Source organism: Saccopteryx bilineata, chromosome 9 (genome assembly GCF_036850765.1).
Source record: "Saccopteryx bilineata isolate mSacBil1 chromosome 9, mSacBil1_pri_phased_curated, whole genome shotgun sequence".
Lineage (NCBI taxonomy): Eukaryota > Metazoa > Chordata > Mammalia > Chiroptera > Emballonuridae > Saccopteryx > Saccopteryx bilineata.
In genome coordinates this window covers 43,308,941-43,326,465 of record NC_089498.1, presented here as the reverse complement: position 1 = coordinate 43,326,465, position 17,525 = coordinate 43,308,941, and the positions used below count along the sequence as shown (strand labels likewise).

General features: G+C 41.0%; 1 protein-coding gene and 1 non-coding gene across 6 annotated transcripts in view; both read left to right on the top strand.

The window, feature by feature from the left end:
- The first annotated feature begins 5,928 nt into the window (after window positions 1-5,928).
- LOC136313759 (U6 spliceosomal RNA) lies at window positions 5,929-6,035 on the top strand. The gene has a single exon (XR_010727202.1). It is a non-coding gene; the product is annotated as a U6 spliceosomal RNA (small nuclear RNA).
- An 8,194-nt stretch (window positions 6,036-14,229) lies between these two features.
- ZNF382 (zinc finger protein 382) overlaps window positions 14,230-17,525 on the top strand; it is a 29,583-nt gene continuing 26,287 nt past the window's right edge. For 2 of the 5 annotated variants that reach the window (XM_066242199.1, XM_066242196.1), the window contains exons 1-2: window positions 14,230-14,331; window positions 16,414-16,486. In XM_066242199.1, coding sequence (XP_066098296.1) covers window positions 16,478-16,486 — 9 coding nt within the window. In that variant the 5' untranslated portion in view covers window positions 14,230-14,331; window positions 16,414-16,477. Of the gene's footprint in view, window positions 14,434-16,413; window positions 16,487-17,525 lie in introns of all 5 variants that reach the window. The other 3 variants (XM_066242197.1, XM_066242198.1, XM_066242195.1) reach the window with 3 other exon arrangements.

The following is a 17,525-nucleotide window of genomic DNA, read 5'->3' as shown; positions in this document are numbered from 1 at the left end:
CATTGGAGCAAAGATGGCCCGGGCGCTGGGGACGGCTCCTTGGCCTCTGCCTCAGGCGCTAGAGTGGCTCTGGTCGCAATATGGCGACACCCGGATGGGCAGAGCATCGCCCCCTGGTGGGCAGAGCGTTGCCCCTGGTGGGCGTGCCGGGTGGATCCCGGTCGGGCGCATGCGGGAGTCTATCTGACTGTCTCTCCCTGTTTCCAGCTTCAGAAAAAAGAAAAGAAAAAAAAAAAAAAGTTAGTCCCAGACTGTAGTCGGGACCGCGTGATTTGACAGGCTTTGGTCTCCATGCCGTCGCGCAGCTGGCTAATAAAGACTACCTAATTTCTTAATTTGGCTTCTTGATTGTGTGGCAGGAAGTCTGTTTCTTGCTCTTCCAATACAACAATATTTAACATTGAAAAGATATCTGAAAATAAGTAGTCCATGAAGCTTCTTTTTCCTTTTAACAAAATAAGGCAAGCTTATATAAATTTAAATAGCATTTTATCAACTATTTGTTTGTTTTTTATGATACTGAGTTCACTCAAATATATTTTCTCCTGTAGACCTTATCAAGTACTATTTTGTCCTATAGTTTATTATTTGTAATCTATTCTGAATCACAGTATTTGGGTGCTTTAATTTCCACCTCATTTCCACTTCCTTTCTTTTTTTTTTTTTTTTTTCTTTTTTCTTTTTTTGTATTTTTCTGAAGCTGGAAACAGGGAGAGACAGTCAGACAGACTCCCGCATGTGCCCGACTGGGATCCACCCGGCACGCCCACCAGGGGACGATGCTCTGCCCCTCCGGAGCATCACTCTGTTGCGACCAGAGCCACTCTAGCGCCTGGGGCAGAGGCCAAGGAGCTATCTCCAGCGCCCGGGCCATCTTTGCTCCAATGGAGCCTCGCTGCGGGAGGGGAAGAGAGAAAAAGAGAGGAAGGAGAGGGGGAGGGGTGGAGAAGCAGATGGGCGCTTCTCCTGTGTGCCCTGGCCAGGAATCAAACCCAGGACTTCTGCACGCCAGGCCGACGCTCTACCACTGAGCCAACCGGCCAAGGCTCCACTTCCTTTCTTATAACCAGGACTTTGTATTTCTAAGCTGGCTGTAATCTTCTCTTTGGAACAAGGGAAGGAGCCCTGGGTGGTTGTGAGGGAAGTGACAGGAGGATGGTGATCAGGCGATCAGGAAGTGAGCAGTGATCAGAAAGCAGGAAGCCAGTGCAAAGAGTAGGCCAACTGGTCAGAATGTTGGGCTGACAAAGTTATGCAATAGAATAATCAGGAAAAATCCAATTCAAAATTTATTACGACATTAGAGTAATCAAACAGTGTGTACTGGCATAAAGACAGAAATATAGATCATTGGAATAGAATAGAGCCTGGAAATAAACTGTAGGACATGTGACCAACTAATTTTAGAGTGCCAAGAATACTCAAGTGGGGGAAAGGGCTGTATCCTTAACAAATAGTGTTGGTGGGGTGACGTTAGAGAAATGGCACTATGAGGAGGGCTCTCGATACCTCTCCCCAAAATTTCAACAAGTTCGACAACTAGAGACAGAAAAATGATCCCAGGAACATTTGAAGGACACACACACTGAACAAAGGTACGATTAGGCGAAAAGATGGCTAAATATATAATCAACCCTGAAAGAAATAAGATGGAGAACGGAACACTCTGCCTTCACTGATCCGAGCAAGGGCTGCTTTCACTTGGAACTAAGAGAAAGTGAGGGCTGGGGGCATGGAAAGAGCTGGGCTGAGGCAGAGACATTCAAGCCAAGGAAAGAGTGTGCCCATGGTGGCTCAGCCCACGCAAGCTAGAACTGGTGGCGAATCCCGGCAGAGGCGGGTGAGCGGTTGCCTTCATTACTCCCGATATCCTGGTTGGTGAGCACAGACAGTGTGCGAGTAGTTCCTTCTAGTTCCTGGACAGAGGGGCAGGGGCAGAGACTGTCAGCAGTAGACTTCTGTGTGAGCTGCAACCAGAGTCTCGGTGTAATCCCTGCTCCCCGAACAACAGCGTGGGGGGAGTGCGTGAAAGCTGACTTCCCTATGCCCGGACCTCTCCGGAGCAGATCTGTGGATCCAATCGCTGAAATTAGCTTAACCCACAGTCTGCTCACTGCCCAGTTGGCTTACGCCAGCAGCAGCTCTGGCTGACAAGATTTCTTTCTCAAGTCAGTGATCTAAGAAAACTCAATGGAGAGACGTGATATTTTTTAGGGCCTCTTGCTCTGCTCAAAGTAGCTGGGGCAACTTCCTGCCAGCCAATACAGGGTGAAAAACACATTTCTACGGAGCAGACCTCAGAGAACACTGCAGAAGTTGGGCAGGCTAGGCTGTAGGCTTTTCAATAAGGGAGAAGCCTGCAGAGAGCAATCCCACAGAACACTAAGGCAAATTTAACCAGACATACCCGGGGAACCTTAGAAAGGAGCCTGAACAGAAGTCAACACGCGCCCCTGCCTGCTCAAGCTGGTGGCTCTGATCGGCAGAGTTTTCATACTCAGGGCTGTGCACTAAAAGGAGGGACTTGGCAGCTTCTAAGACCTCTTGTTCTGCAGGCAGCAACTAGGACATCTTCCTGCCAGCCAACACAGGTTACAAAGTGCAAAAAACCTGGGGAAAGTTGTCCCACAGAGGGCTGAGGCATACTAGACACGCCTGGAGGCTCATACAAAGACACCTTGAGAGTAATTGGCTCCCAGCCTGCCTGATTATGCTGGCAGCTCTGACTGGCAGAGCCTTATCCAGAGCCCTGTACTGAGTGGGGATAGAGTAGGGATTTGCCAGCTCTTAGAGCCTCTTACTCTCCAGGCAGTGGCAGGGGCAACTTCATAGCTGGATCACCAGGCTGCTAGTTCAGGAAGGAGAGACTTGGAGACAGGCTCCGGGAAAATGGACTTTCCCATTGTTGGAGCCTGCAAACGCTAACAAGCCCTGATTAACAATGAGACTGAGGCCTAGTATATGATATCGCCATAGCAATACATCAACTGCAAATCTCTATGTAAGGGTGCTACAGGGGCAGAGCCTGAGGTACAATGCCACCGACCAGGAAGAGGGAGAAGAAAGAAAAAGGAAGAAGATAACCTCTCAAAATCAAGAATAATCTTTACAACTTTTTCCACTTTTTTTTGTTTCTTTCATTTTCTTATCTTTATTTTTTTTTCTTCCACCTTGGTCCTTTTATCCCCTTCTTATCTTATTCTTTTCTCTTCATCTTGAACTACATTACCCATAGGTGTTACATTTCCCATTTTTTTCTTTTCTTTTTTCTTTCTCTCTGAGGGTTACACTCCAAAATCCTTAACTCTCTTCCTTTTTTTTTTCTTTTTTCTCCCTTTCTCTTAGTTTGTTCTTTTCTCTTTCACTTTTCCTCTCATTTGATCCTCACTCACAAATTATTTTATTTTGGATTCAAATTTTTTCTTTGTGGCATTTTGTGTGCATTTTACTTCGCTTTTTAACTCATTAGCATTCCCCCCAACCCCAGCTTTCCATTCTATGTAGTTTTTGTTGCACTTAATACAATAGTATTTTCTTTCTTTCTTTTTCTTGTTTTCTTCTTATCTCTTTTACTATATCTCTCATTCGACCATCATTTACAAGCAAATTATTTTATTCTTGATCCAAATTTTTTCCTTTTTTGCATTTTGTGGGTCCTTACCTCATTTTTGCCCCTTTGTCACTTCTCCCCAACTCAGGCCTTCTGTTCTAGGTAGTTTTTGTTCCATTTAGCATAATATAATTCTCAGTTTTTCACGGTATTTTCTCAAAAAAAAAAGAAATAATAATTTTTAAATTATTTTTTTAAACTTCTTATTCTTTATTAATTCTCATTATTGTTATTAACAAAACCACCCTCAGATGCCATTAAGGAAAAGGAAATCAAATATCATGGATACAAAAGACAGAGATGTAGCACAGATATATGAGAAAAAATCTATAGAAAAAAATTTTAATAGATTGGAAACCTTGAAGTTAAATTACAGAGAATTTAAAATAGAAATCCTAAAAATACTCAGAGATATACAAGAAAGCACAGAAAGGCAATTTAGGGAGCTCAAAAAGGAAATCAATGAACAGAAAGAATATATTACCAAGGAAACTGAAACTTGAAACTATGAAAACAAATCAAACAGAGATGAAAAACTCAATTCATGTACTGAAAAATGAGGTAACAAGCTTAGCTAATAGAACAGGCCAGATAGAAGAGAGAATTAGTGACATAGAAGACAGGCAACTTGAGGCACAACAGAGAGAAGAGGAGAGAGACTCATGAATTTAAAAAAAATGAGAAAGCCCTACAGGAATTGTCTGACTCCATCAAAAAGAGCAACATAAGAATAATAGGTATATCAGAAGGAGAAGAGAGAGAAAATGGAATGGAGAACATATTCAAACAAATAATAGACGAGAACTTCCCAAGCCTATAGAAAGAACTAAAACCTCGAATTCAAGAAGCCAACAAAACACCAAGTTATATTAACCCCAATAAACCTACTCCAAAGCACATCATAATGAAATTGGCACAAACCAATGACAAAGAAAAAATTCTCAAGGCAGCCAGGGAAAAGAAGAATACAACATATAAAGAAAGGCCTATTAGATTATCATCAGATTTCTCAGCAGAAACTCTACAAGCTAGAAGAGAGTGGACCCTAATATTTAAAGTTCTGAAAGAGAGGAACTTCCAGCCACGAATACTATACCCATCAAAGCTATCCTTCAAATATGAAGGAGAAATAAAAACATTCAGATACAGAAAAGATGAGGGAATTTATCATCAGAAAATCTCCACTTCAGGAAATACTAAAGGGGGTTATCCAACCAGATACAAAGAACAAAACAAAACAAAACCACAAGTAAAAGCTCCACCAAGAACACAATAAAATCAAATTTAAACTGTGACAACAAATAGTGTTGGTAAAACTGGTTAAGCACACGTAAAAGAATAAAGTTGGATCCTTACCTATGACATATACAAAAAGTAACTCAAAATAGATCAAAGAATTAAATGAAAGAGCCAAAACTTTAAAACAGCTAGAAGAAAACATGGGGGCAGGACGTATGGCATGGATGGGCAATGATTTCTGAAATATGACACCAAGACACAGGTAACCAAAGCAAAAATGGACAAATGGGAGTACATTAAAACTTAAAATGTTTCATCAAAAGATACAATCAACACAGTGTTTATTGATTTCTTTTAAAAATGCATATAAGTTGCCCTTCTAGGTAATGGGAATGCATTTTTTAAGTGTTATAATGACATTTTCAATCTAGTTGTGGATCATGAACATATGAATAGATGTTCTAACAGAATAGTTAGGAAAAAATTAAGATTGATTAGAAATTGAGAACATTAAAGAAAACAACTACATTAGGGAGGTAGAGATGGCAGAGGGGCTGGGAAGGAAGAAGTTCATCTAGGGAAGTGTAGGGTTCTGGAGGTCCATTTTAGAGTTTAGAAGTCTTTGACAGTGTCTGTGACTCATTATAGTGCTCCAGAACAGGTATTTATGATGCCTGCTCTTTCCTTTTGCATGGATGTAGCAGTTTCTTTTTCTTTTTTTTAGGTGAAAAGAGGGGAAATAGTGAGGCAGACTCCTACATGCACCCTAACCAGGATCTATCCAGCAACCTCATCTGGGGCCAATGCTTGAGTACCTAGCTATTTTTAGCAGCTAAGGCTGATGCACTCCAATGGACCTATCCTCAGCGCCTGGGGCACACTTGAATCAATTGAGCCACTGCCTGAAGGAAGGGAAGAGGGAGAGAAGAATGAGATGGAGAGGGGAGAGGCAGATGGTCGCTTCTCTTGTGTGCCCTGACTAGGAATCAAAACCGGATGTCCATATGTCATGCCAATGCCCTATTCACTGAAACACTGGCCAGGGCCAGCAGTTTCTTTTTTAAACCTTTTTATTTTGAGTGCTCACTTCAGCAACACATGAACTAAAATTGGAATGATTCAGAGAAGATTAGCATGGCCCATGCTCAAGGATTACACAAAAATTCATGAAGCGTTCCATATGTAGTGCAGTGCCCTGGTGGGGGTCCTCATACCCTTTGATTAGATCAGAAGAAATATGTTTAGCACTCAATAGCAAAATATGACATTTCACTATAAAAAATAATCATGTAAGGCAATCTGCAAAATGAAAAATAAGTTTTTATTTTGAAGTAACTACAGATTCACAGAATGTCACAAAGAAATATACAGGGAAGTCCCAGTTACCCTTTCTCCACCCTCCACCTACTATCTTATACAAATATAGTATCATACCAAAAAACTGGTATTGGTATGATTCATAGAACTTTATTCAGATTTCACTCATTATTGTGTGTGTGTGTGTGTGTGCCATATATAGCCTTGTATCACCATTGTAGTAGTCAAAATACTAAACAGTAGAATCACAAAAAGACTCCCTCTCATGTTTCTTTAGTATATAGCTACACCCATCCTTTTCTCTCTTATTCCTAATTTTTGGCAACAGCTAATCTGTTCTATATCTACATAGTTATTGTATTTATGAATGTTACATAAACAGAATCCTGTAGTTTCTGTCCTTTTGAAATTGGCTTTTTTCTTTTATCTCATGTATTTACATTTAAGGAAGATATGCTTATATGAACAATACATATATATGTATATTTACATATGCTCTTACTTTTATGTAAGTTTATATGTAAAAATAAGTCTGGGCTAAAGCTCAAGCATGTGATTTCTAGGTGGTATGATAAGCCCATTTTTAGTGTGAAATGAACTGCTGAACAATTTTCCACAACAGTTGTATTATTTTATATTCTCAACAGCAATGGTGATCCAGTTTCACTGAATCCTAGCCAGCATTTTTCAATTTAGCCATTCTTATAAGTGGGTAGTGATATCCCATTTGGTTTTAATTTGAATTCCCTTAATGGAAAGTTATATTAAACATCCTTTTATGTTTCTTTTCTTTTCTTTTCTTTTTTATTTTATTTTTTTAGGTGGGAGTAGGAGAGACAGTGAGGCAGACTCCTGCATGCACCCCAACTGCAATCCACCCAACAACTCCATCAGAGGCAATGGTTGAGCACCATAGAGCCTAGGGCCAGCTCAAACCAAGCAAGCCAATGGCTAGGGGAGAGGCAAGAGCAGATGGACACTTCTCCTATGTGCCCTCACAGGGAATAGAACCTGGAATGTCCATATGCTGGGCTGATGCTCTATCCATTAAGCAACTGGCCAGGGCCCCTTTTATGTTTCTACACCACATTGTGTATCCCCTTGTGTATCAGTTAAGCATCTATTCATATCTTTTGTCTATTTTCTAATTTAACTGTTTGTTTTTCATTGTTGTTGAATTTTCACAGTTCTTTATGTATTCAAGATATGTAACTTAAATATTTTCTCCAAGTCTCCAATTTGTCTTTTCATTCATTCAACCTTTGGTAAAGCACCAAAGTCTTATTTATCCATTTTTTAATCTCATGAAGTGTGAGGGGTTTTATTTATTTTTGTTTTGTTTTTGTTTCTGGTCAAGTCTATGAACGCTCCACCTAGTCCTAACTCCCCAAAAATTCCTTCTGTTTCATTTCTAAAAGTTTTATAGTTGTGCATTCTTGTTATGTTTGTATCTTCCTTCATTTCCCTTTTCGATGTTTTATAATTTTCCAAGTACAAGTCTTTTACCTCCTTGGTTAAATCTACTCCTAGGTACTTTATGCTCTATTACCATTTATTTCAAAAGTTATCCCTCTTCCATTGAATGGCTTTTTCACCCCTCTCAGAAATTAGTTGGGCACATTTTGCCTGGCTCTATTTCTGAGTTTTCTATACTGTCCATTGATCTTTATGACTATCCCTGCCAGTACCATACTTATTGCAGTTATATCGTATAACTCAGTATTTTTTTTTTGTATTTTTCTGAAGCTGGAAATGGGGAGAGACAGTCAGACAGACTCCTGCATGCGCCCGACCTGGATCCACCTGGCATGCCCACCAGGAGCGACACTCTGCCCACCAGGGGGCGATGCTCTGCCCCTCCGGGGCGTCACTCTGCCGCGACCAGAGCCACTCTAGCGCCTGGGGCAGAGGCCAAGGAGCCATCCCCAGCGCCCGGGCCATCTTTGCTCCAATGGAGCCTTGGCTGTGGGAGGGGAAGAGAGAGACAGAGAGGAAGGGGGGGGTGGAGAAGCAAATGGGCGCTTCTCCTATGTGCCCTGGCCAGGAATCGAACCCGGGTCCCCCGCACGCCAGGCCGACGCTCTACCACTGAGCCAACCGGCCAGGGCCATAACTCAGTATTAGAGTAATGCTTTCCACCCGTTATTTTTCAAAAATTTTTGGTTATCCTTGGAGCCTTTTTAAAAAATATAAATTTGGAACAAGCTTGTCTGTTTACAAAAAGCTTGTTGAGATTTTCAAGGAATTATATTAAACCAATAGATGAAGTTAACTCTGTTGAGTCTTTCAATCCATGAACACAGCATGTTCTTCCAGGTATTTTTCTTTAATTTGTTTTATTAGCATTTTATAATTTTTATCACACAAAATCTGTAAATATTTTGTTAGGTTTTTTTTAACTAAGTATTTTTTTTTCCTTTGGAGCATTTGTAAATGGTATTTTCATTTTGGTTGTTGTCAGTATATAAAAATTCAGTTGAGGTTGTATGTCAATCTTGTATTCTGTGACCTTATTCAACTCACTTAAAGACTTAAATGTATGACCTGAAACTATAAAACTCCAAAAATAAAACACAGGCAGTAAGCTCTTTGACATTGCTCTTAGTAATATATGTTTTGGGATATGTCTCCCTGGGCAAGAGGGGGGGGAAAAAACAGGAAGGAAAGAAATGGGATTACATCAAGCTCAAAAGTTTTTCACAGTAGAAGAAACTATCAGCAAAATTAAAACACAACCTAGTGAAGGCAAGAAGTTGCCAATGATACATTTGATAAGAGGTTAATATCCAAAGAATATAAAGAACTCTCAAAACTTAACACACACACAATCAAATTAAGAATGGGCAGAAGGCCCTGGCCGGTTGGTTCAGCAGTAGAGTGTCGGCCTGGCGTGCGGGGGACCCGGGTTCGATTCCTGGCCAGGGCACATAGGAGAAGCGCCCATTTTGCTTCTCCACTCCCCCCTCCTTCCTCTCTGTCTCTCTCTTCCCCTCCCGCAGCCAAGGCTCCATTGGAGCAAAGATGGCCCAGGCGCTGGGGATGGCTCCTTGGCCGCTGCCCCAGGTGCTAGAGTGGCTCTGGTCGCGGCAGAGTGACGCCCGGGAGGGGCAGAGCATCGCCCCTGGTGGGCATGCCGGGTGGATCCCGGTCGGGCGCATGTGGGAGTCTGTCTGTCTCTCCCCGTTTCCAGCTTCAGAAAAATACAAAAAAAAAAAAAAAAGAATGGGCAGAAGACCTTTCATAGAACCTTTAGACATTTCTCCAGAGAAGACATATAGATGACCAATAGACATATGAAAAGATGTTCAATGTCACTAATCATCAGAAAAATACAAAAACCACAATGAGATACCACTCCACACCTGTCAGAATGGCTATCATGAATGTATCAACAAACAACTAATTTGGGTGAGGATGTGGAGAAAAGGGAAGCCTCATGCACTGTTAGCATGTGAGAAAATTGGAAGTGTTATGGATGCTCTTCAGAAAATTAAAAATAGAACTTCCATATGACCCAGTAATTCCACTTTTGGATATTTATCAGAAGAAATTCAAAACACTAATTCAAAAAATATATATGTCCTGTATTCATTGTAGCATTATTTACAATGGCCAAGATCTAAAAGCATTCTAAGTGTCCACCAATAGATGAATAGACAAAGATGTGATACATACATACAATGGAATATAACCATTTGTGACAGCATGGATGGACCTAGAGGGTGTTATGCTTAGTGAAATAAGTCAGACACTGAGAAATACCACATGATTTCACTTATATGCAGAAACTAAAAACCAAAATAAATAAAACATACCAGAAAGTCAGATACAGAGAACAAACTGATCGTTGACAGATGCAAGGTGGGTTACAGGAATGGGTGAAAATAGTGAAGGGATCAAGAAATAGAAATTGGCAATTACAAAATAATCTTGGGGATGAAAGTACAGCATAGGGGATATAGTCAATAATTTTGTATTAATTATGTCGGGTGGTTATTACACGTATTGAGGTGATCACTTTGTACTTTATATAAATATCTGTCACTATGTTGTATACCTGAAACTAATATAATATTGAATGTCAATTGTAATTAAAAAATAATTTTTAAAACAAATGCTTCCAGATCTTCAATCAATACAAAAACTGACTGGTACAACATAAATCTCCTAAAATATATAGCCTGTGAAATACATTCCTGTAATTCCTGACAGAGATCTCTCTGCATACACCTCAATAATACTCTTATTCCTAAAGGCCTCCAAAGCAGACTTATTTATTGAAATCATTCAAGCCATCCCCTGCCTTGCCATCTTCCCAATCATATCTCTAAAAATATCTAAGATATCTAATATGTAATTCTACCTAAGCATTGGTCTTTCCCTAAACATTTCAGATAAAAAATGATTATTTCTGTATAATGAGAATGCTTAGACCAAAACAGCACAAAGGGAAGGTGTTGTCAAGGGATTATATAAAGGTAACTGTAGGAAGTAACTGTAGAACTATTGATGAGGCACTGGGAAAGAAGGGGATCCACCCTCATGGTACCATCATTAACTAGGAACAGAAGGCCTAGAGACCAGATAAATGGGTACGGCACTATATGGCAGGGCATTTCAGATGAAGTTATTCTATATCCTGAGAAAAAAAGGCATTTTGTTAAACAAAGAAAAAACTGAAAATGACCTCTGGCTTGTCTTTGAGATGAGCAACTGCAATGCTTTTCTCCTCTCATGGCTCATTTTTTGTAATACTGCAAAACTTTTCAGGAAAAGGAAATCATGACATGGAGGCTTTTCTTAGAGGCCAGACAGGCTAAAAATAAGAACACATTCTTCATTACTAGTGCAAATAATACTAATACAAAGCCAGTTTAAAATGGAGATGGAGCTGCCATGGAACTTCCTTGTGAGCCTTATGCCTCAAACCTTGGAATAATAAAACAGGGCAAAATTTTTCTTACCGTCAATAAACTTTATTAAATAATATAATTGCCATTATTATTAATGATTTCTTGCCAGCATGAGGGCAATTTGTATATCCCATTTTTGAAAAATGTTTTATCTTTTTTTTTGTATTTTTCTGAAGCTGGAAACGGGGAGAGATAGTCCGACAGACTCCCGCATGTGCCGGACCAGGATCCACCCGGCACGCCCACCAGGGGGCGAAGCTCTGCCCACCAGGGGGCCATGCTCTGTTGCGACCAGAGCCACTCCAGCGCCTGGGGCAGAGGCCAAGGAGCCATCCCCAGCGCCCGGGCCATCTTTGCTACAATGGAGCCTCGCTGCAGGAGGGGAAGAGAGAGACAGAGAGGAAGGAGAGGGGGAGGGGTGGAGAAGCAGATAGGCGCTTCTCCTGTGTGCCCTGGCGGTGTTTTATCTTTTCTCTTATATTTTATTTATTGATTTTTTTTTTTTTTTTTAGAGAGAGAGGAGTGAGAGAGAGAGAAGGAGGAGGAGCAGGAAGCATCAACTCCCATATGTGCCTTGACCAGGCAAGCCCAAGGTTTCGAACCGGCAACCTCAGTGTTCCAGGTCGACGCTTTATCCCACTGCGCCACCACAGGTCAGGCCGTGTTTTATCTTTTGATGTGAAAAATTGAACCAGTGCTTGTTTGATATCTTCTTCATTTTTGAATTTTTTGCCCTTCAAAAAATTTTGTAAGGACAAAAACAAGTGATAGTCGGAGGGTGCTAAGTCCAGGGAATATCGTGGATGCAACAGAATTTCCCAGCCTAGTTCTGCAATTTTTTGATGAGTCCCCAAAACAGCATGTGGCCTGGCATTATCATGATGCAGTATGATGTTCTTCCTATTGAACATCACCAGCCTCTTTTTGTTGCTGAAAATACTTCTCCGAATTGAGCTTTTTGTTCGGTTTTAAAAGCTCATAATGTATTGGTTCTCAAATGTCCCACCATATACACAACATTCTCTTATTCAGAGTCAAATTTGGTTTAGAGGTGGAAGGGCTAGGTTTTCCGGGTTCTCAATATGTCCTTTTCCTTATGATGTTTTCATAGGTAATCCACTTTTCATCCCCAGTTATCATCTGGTTCAAGAAGGGCTCGATTTTGTTCCAAGCAAGCAGAGATGTGCATATGACGACTCGATCATCCAAATTCTTCTGACTTAATTCATGTGGCACCCATCTTGAATATTTCCACCCAATCTTATCTTCCGAATATGGTCCGAAATGGTTTGTTGAGCTGAATTAAGCCTTTTTGCGATTTCCGATGTTGTCAGAAAAGGATCTTGCTCCAACATGGTCGTAACAACACTGTCATCGATCAAAGAAGGTCGCCCAGAACGTGGCTTATCAGAAAGGTCGAAATCACCTGTTTTGAATTTTTCGAACCATCTTCTGCATGTCCTATCAGAAACTGTACCTTCACCAAACACTTTCAATAAATTTCTACATGCTTCTGTAGCATTTCTTCCTTGTTGAAATTCATATAAAATACAGTGGCGTAAATGAACTTTATCAGTAGCCATGGGTATACTATCGCTTCACACAAAAGACTAACATGAATCAACTTTGTTTTAGTGAATTTGCTACGTCAGTATGTATATATTAAGTGATAAAAATAGAGAGGCACACATGCGCCAAATAAAAGTGCTTACGTGTCGAAACTTGTTGTGATAGAAACGGACAGAACTTTCCGGTAGACCTGATATCTGCAAAGATAACAATAAAGCAGTTATTATTATGACTACTGAACTGAAAATTAAACACATGATTTAGAATTAGTGTCATTATGTTATCTGCACTAATACGAAAGATCTAATTGTTTCCCCTCCCTTTCTCATAAATATGCATTACCTCTGTTACTAATAGAAACATTATTTGAGATTCTGCCTTAATTACTAATTCTCAACTAACTATTCTTATTGGTCTAAAATAAATGTTTCTTGCCTCTCACTTTAACAAGCTTTTTATTTTTAGGTAGCACTAGCTAGTCCTCCTTATCTATATTAAACACACGAAGATGGAAGTGTGAGAAAGAATGGAATACTGTTGACCCTTCCCTGTGTCATAAAGAAAAGTCAGGTGCACTGAATGAGACTGGAATGAATTTCCATGTTCTTAACTGTTTCCCTGTTCTTCTCTTTTCCTTTTTCATTTATTTATTTATTTATTTTATTGATTTTAGTGAGGGTGTGAGGGAGGGAGAGATGGAGAGGGAGAGAGACAGGGAAACGTAGATCTGTTCTTCCTGTATGTGCCCTGACCAGGAAATCGAACTGGCAACCTCCGCACTTTAGGACGATGCTCTAACCAACAGAGCTCTCCAGCCAGGGCTCAACTGTTTCCCTGTTAACAGAGCTATGAAGAAGCTGTGGATCTGCAACGTGCGGCCTGCCCCCAGAGAACTTGGAAGGGGAACCTTAAGAAGAAGGAATCCTGCTCTTGGTGCCTCCCTATCATATTTTCCCGGACTTGGAGGAAATCCTAGCTCTAAAATTGCTATAATAAACACAGGGCTGTGCTTTTTCAGTTGGAACCATTATTCTAGGTCTCATATTCAATTTCTCTTTCACAAGGTTCCACACCCACATACACAGTCCCAGGAGCCTAACCCAGGCCAATCAAGGCCATCCCCACTACACAGAAAACCTGGGTCCAGCACTTTCTTTCTCTTTCTCTCTCTCTCTCTCTCTCTCTCTCTCTCTCTCTCTCTCTCTCTCTCTCTATCTCATTCATACACACACACCACTCTCATAATCCCGTCCCATACTGACGCAGTCACATAATCGCGTACACACACCCACTATCACTTTCCTCAGCAGGTGACTCACACAGGCCTGAGTGAGGTTCCCGCCTTCACTTGCTGTACTCGCACCTGGAAAATTCTAGGTCTCCTGAGCTCTTCCTCAACCCCGACCCCGCGTCACCTAACTCACCACACAGGCTACGTGACAGCAAGGCTAGTGTAAAATGAACCAGAGGTCGAAGTTCAAGTCGGAAGAATGCGGACGTTGACACAGTCAGACCTGAGCTGCCACAGCTGGGATCCTCATCGATCCTAATCGGCTGCCCCAAGGCCTCCTGGGAGTGCCAGCCAACGCGGGAGTGCGCAGGCGCAGACGACAGACTCTCGGCTCGTGGGACTCGGGGGCTCTAGTCTAGAGGAAGCGAGACCTGGAAGCTCAGGGTCCAGAGGTCAGTCGAGGGAAGCAGGACCCAGAGGGGAGGCCAAGGAGGAAACCAGAAGTCCCAACTCCGTCTGTTCATTCTAAGAAGGGAACCAGAACTGGGTCGGCGGTAACTACACTCAGATCTGTGCGAGTGGGGGCCTCGGGCGTGGTTCGTGGGCGTGACCCTGAGGGTGACAATCGAGTGTGTCCTGGAGTGAGCTTCCCGAGGGCGGAATTTTGTCTGTTTTGACTCTGAGGAAGCGCCATCTCAGTGAACGGGGACCTCACATGGAGGGCGCTGTGTGTCTGTGTACAGAATAAGGCGGCCTTCTGTTCCAGAAAGCTGCATTTTGGGTGCCTGCTACTCTGCGAGAGGTTAGGGAGGACTGAGTGTGAAAAGTGGACGGAGTAGTGTTCGGTGTGGTTTCTTCTGCCTTTGTTTATTTTTAGATTCGGTGTGAGTCATGTTTGAGACTAGGTGATGATGGAGAAAGGAAAGTGATTTGTAATTTGATTTTGTGACTTTGCTTGGAATTATGTCATTAATGTGCTGTCTGAGATGTGAATGCTATGTGGGGGCTATCAGTTGCTAGTTTTCTGAAGTAAGTTTCATTGAATATAAACTATGCATGTGTTTGTAACTCACTATTATTTTTTGTGATGGGGAAACTCTGAATGACCACTGTCTATAGTAGTTGGGTATGTAAGATTTGATTATCTGACTAGTGTTCATTAAGTCTGCCTCCAAAATTGTAACTCAATAGCAATTTAGCAAATAAAATAGAGGTATAAGTATTGGGAAGGAAGGTTTAACAATTTTATAATTTCCAGATGCTAAGATTCATTGCAGGGAAACACCATAAGAACCAAAACCAATGTGGATGCAGCAAAAAACAATTTTACCCATAATCAGTGCTTTCAAAACTGATATATGGGAAGTTTCCTGCTTCTGGATGAAATTGATGGCAAAGTTAATAGCTCCTTCAGGCTTTCTAAGATAATAAAGAGTATTTGGTACACTTTTAACCACAAGGCCAATCTCATTTTAGTAATTAAAATATTTACTTTGCAAATTAAAATATTCACTGTATCAGTCAATACTTCAGGCTCTAATTAGCAAAATAGTATGCTTTCTGCCTAGAAGCCTACAGAGTGGAAAGATAAATTTCTATTTCGGTACGTATACTACTAAAAAGTTTTGTTTACTAGTTAATATTTAAGGCAGCTACTAGTAAATTAATCAGTAGTTAATTTTTAATAATTAACTGTGCTTATTAAGTAGTGTAAAACATGAATCAATAAAGAAATGAAATAGAGAAAGTCTAGATATTCTCAAGAATAAATGGATATGTGATATATGATCGAGTTGGCATTTCACATCAGTTGAGAAAGTATGATTATATGTTATGTAGTATTGCTAAACAAAACCCTGGAAAGTCTTCACAAAGCAAAAACATTTTAATGGTCGTGTGAATAACTAAGAAAATTATTTGCAACTTTAAATAGGTAAAAGTGCTAATTTACTAAACTTTAAAAGGTAATACAAACCAATTAGGAATAAAAACCCATGATAAAAAGGAAGACTATAAGAAGATGCCATCACGGAAAAGAAATAAAAGCTTCTTTAAACTTATTAAAAGAAGCTTATTCTTACTCAGAATAAGGAATGTGTAAATTAGAATTATATCAATAGCAGAGATTTAAAAATTATTGTCAATAGCTGTTTCCATCATGTATTGATTGATGGTGACAGTGTAAATTGGTAGAAAGTCCATGGAGAATAATTTAGAAATATATAATAAACCCATCCTCTGTGGGAGATGAAGGTAGATCTGTAGAGGAAAAAGCACAATGTTCCCTCTCTCCAATCCACAACAGATTCCCCAGAATTTATTCTATTCCAGAGAGCTCAGGTTTCTGGTGTTGATGTGGAAGCAGGATTTGTCCAGTTTTCCCACTACTCTGTGTCTCGGGTTTGTGAGGGATACCTAGAGTAGACAAGTGCTGAAACTGAAAATTGATGTAGATTTAACTAGTTATTCTGGGAGATATAAGTCAAATATGGTTTTACGTGGTTCCTTATATCTTCCCATCTCTGCCTTCTAAGGACTCTTCCTTTTACAAAAGAAGAGCTCAGAAGAGGAGGTTCATCTTTTGCCAATCTTGCAGCTATGCCTCAGGTGAGTGAGATCATGTTTCTGAAATACCCAGGTCATATGAACATTTACTTTCCTATCCTTAAATTTCCTGCATATTGGGATTTGCTTCCATGAAACTCCTGTCCAGTAGGACCCACACTGGGCGAGGCAAGCAAGTAGCCTAAGTGCTAAATTGGAAGGAGTACTCTCAGAGCTGTGCATCTCTAAATTTTGTACCCTTGGTTCCTCGCCTGCCTCACTATTGTTGCAGCTCTGTTCCCAGTTACTCCTTTCCAGCCAGATAGATTTTTTTTTTTTTTTTCATTTTTCTGAAGCTGGAAACAGGGAGAGACAGTCAGACAGACTCCCGCATGCGCCCCACCGGGATCCACCCGGCACGCCCACCAGGGGCGGTGCTCTGCCCCCCAGGGGGCGATGCTCTGCCCATCCTGGGCGTCGCCATATTGCGACCAGAGCCACTCTAGCGCCTGAGGCAGAGGCCACAGAGCCATGCCCAGCGCCTGGGCCATCTTTGCTCCAATGGAACCTTGGCTGCGGGAGGGGAAGAGAGAGACAAAGAGGAAAGCGCGGCGGAGGGGTGGAGAAGCAAATGGACGCTTCTCCTGTGTGCCCTGGCCGGGAATCGAACCTGGGTCCTCCGCACGCCAGATAGATTTAAGCTTTCCCTAAGTGCAGCTTCTAGTTGTAGCTAATGTTCACATATAGATTGGACATATCTTCATTTCCTTTCTGGCTTTTCACAAAAGTACTGCTGAAACAAATGTATTATCTTGTTTTAAATGAGAATATATATATATATTACTTAATTGAGTCTAGTCTAGACACTGATTTGGGATTTATGTTGTAAGGAGCAAATGTGCAGACATGGAAAAATCTTGATAACCCCCGCTGACGTAGGTTTTGCAGTGATGTATTGCATTATTAGTTTGTGGCAAGATGCCTTGTTCTGTTAGGTTTTTTTATTTTTATTTTTATTTTTTAAATTCATTTTAGAGAGGAGAGGGAGAGAGAGAGAGAAAGAGAGGAGAGACAGAGAGAGAGAAGGGGGGAGGTGCAGGAA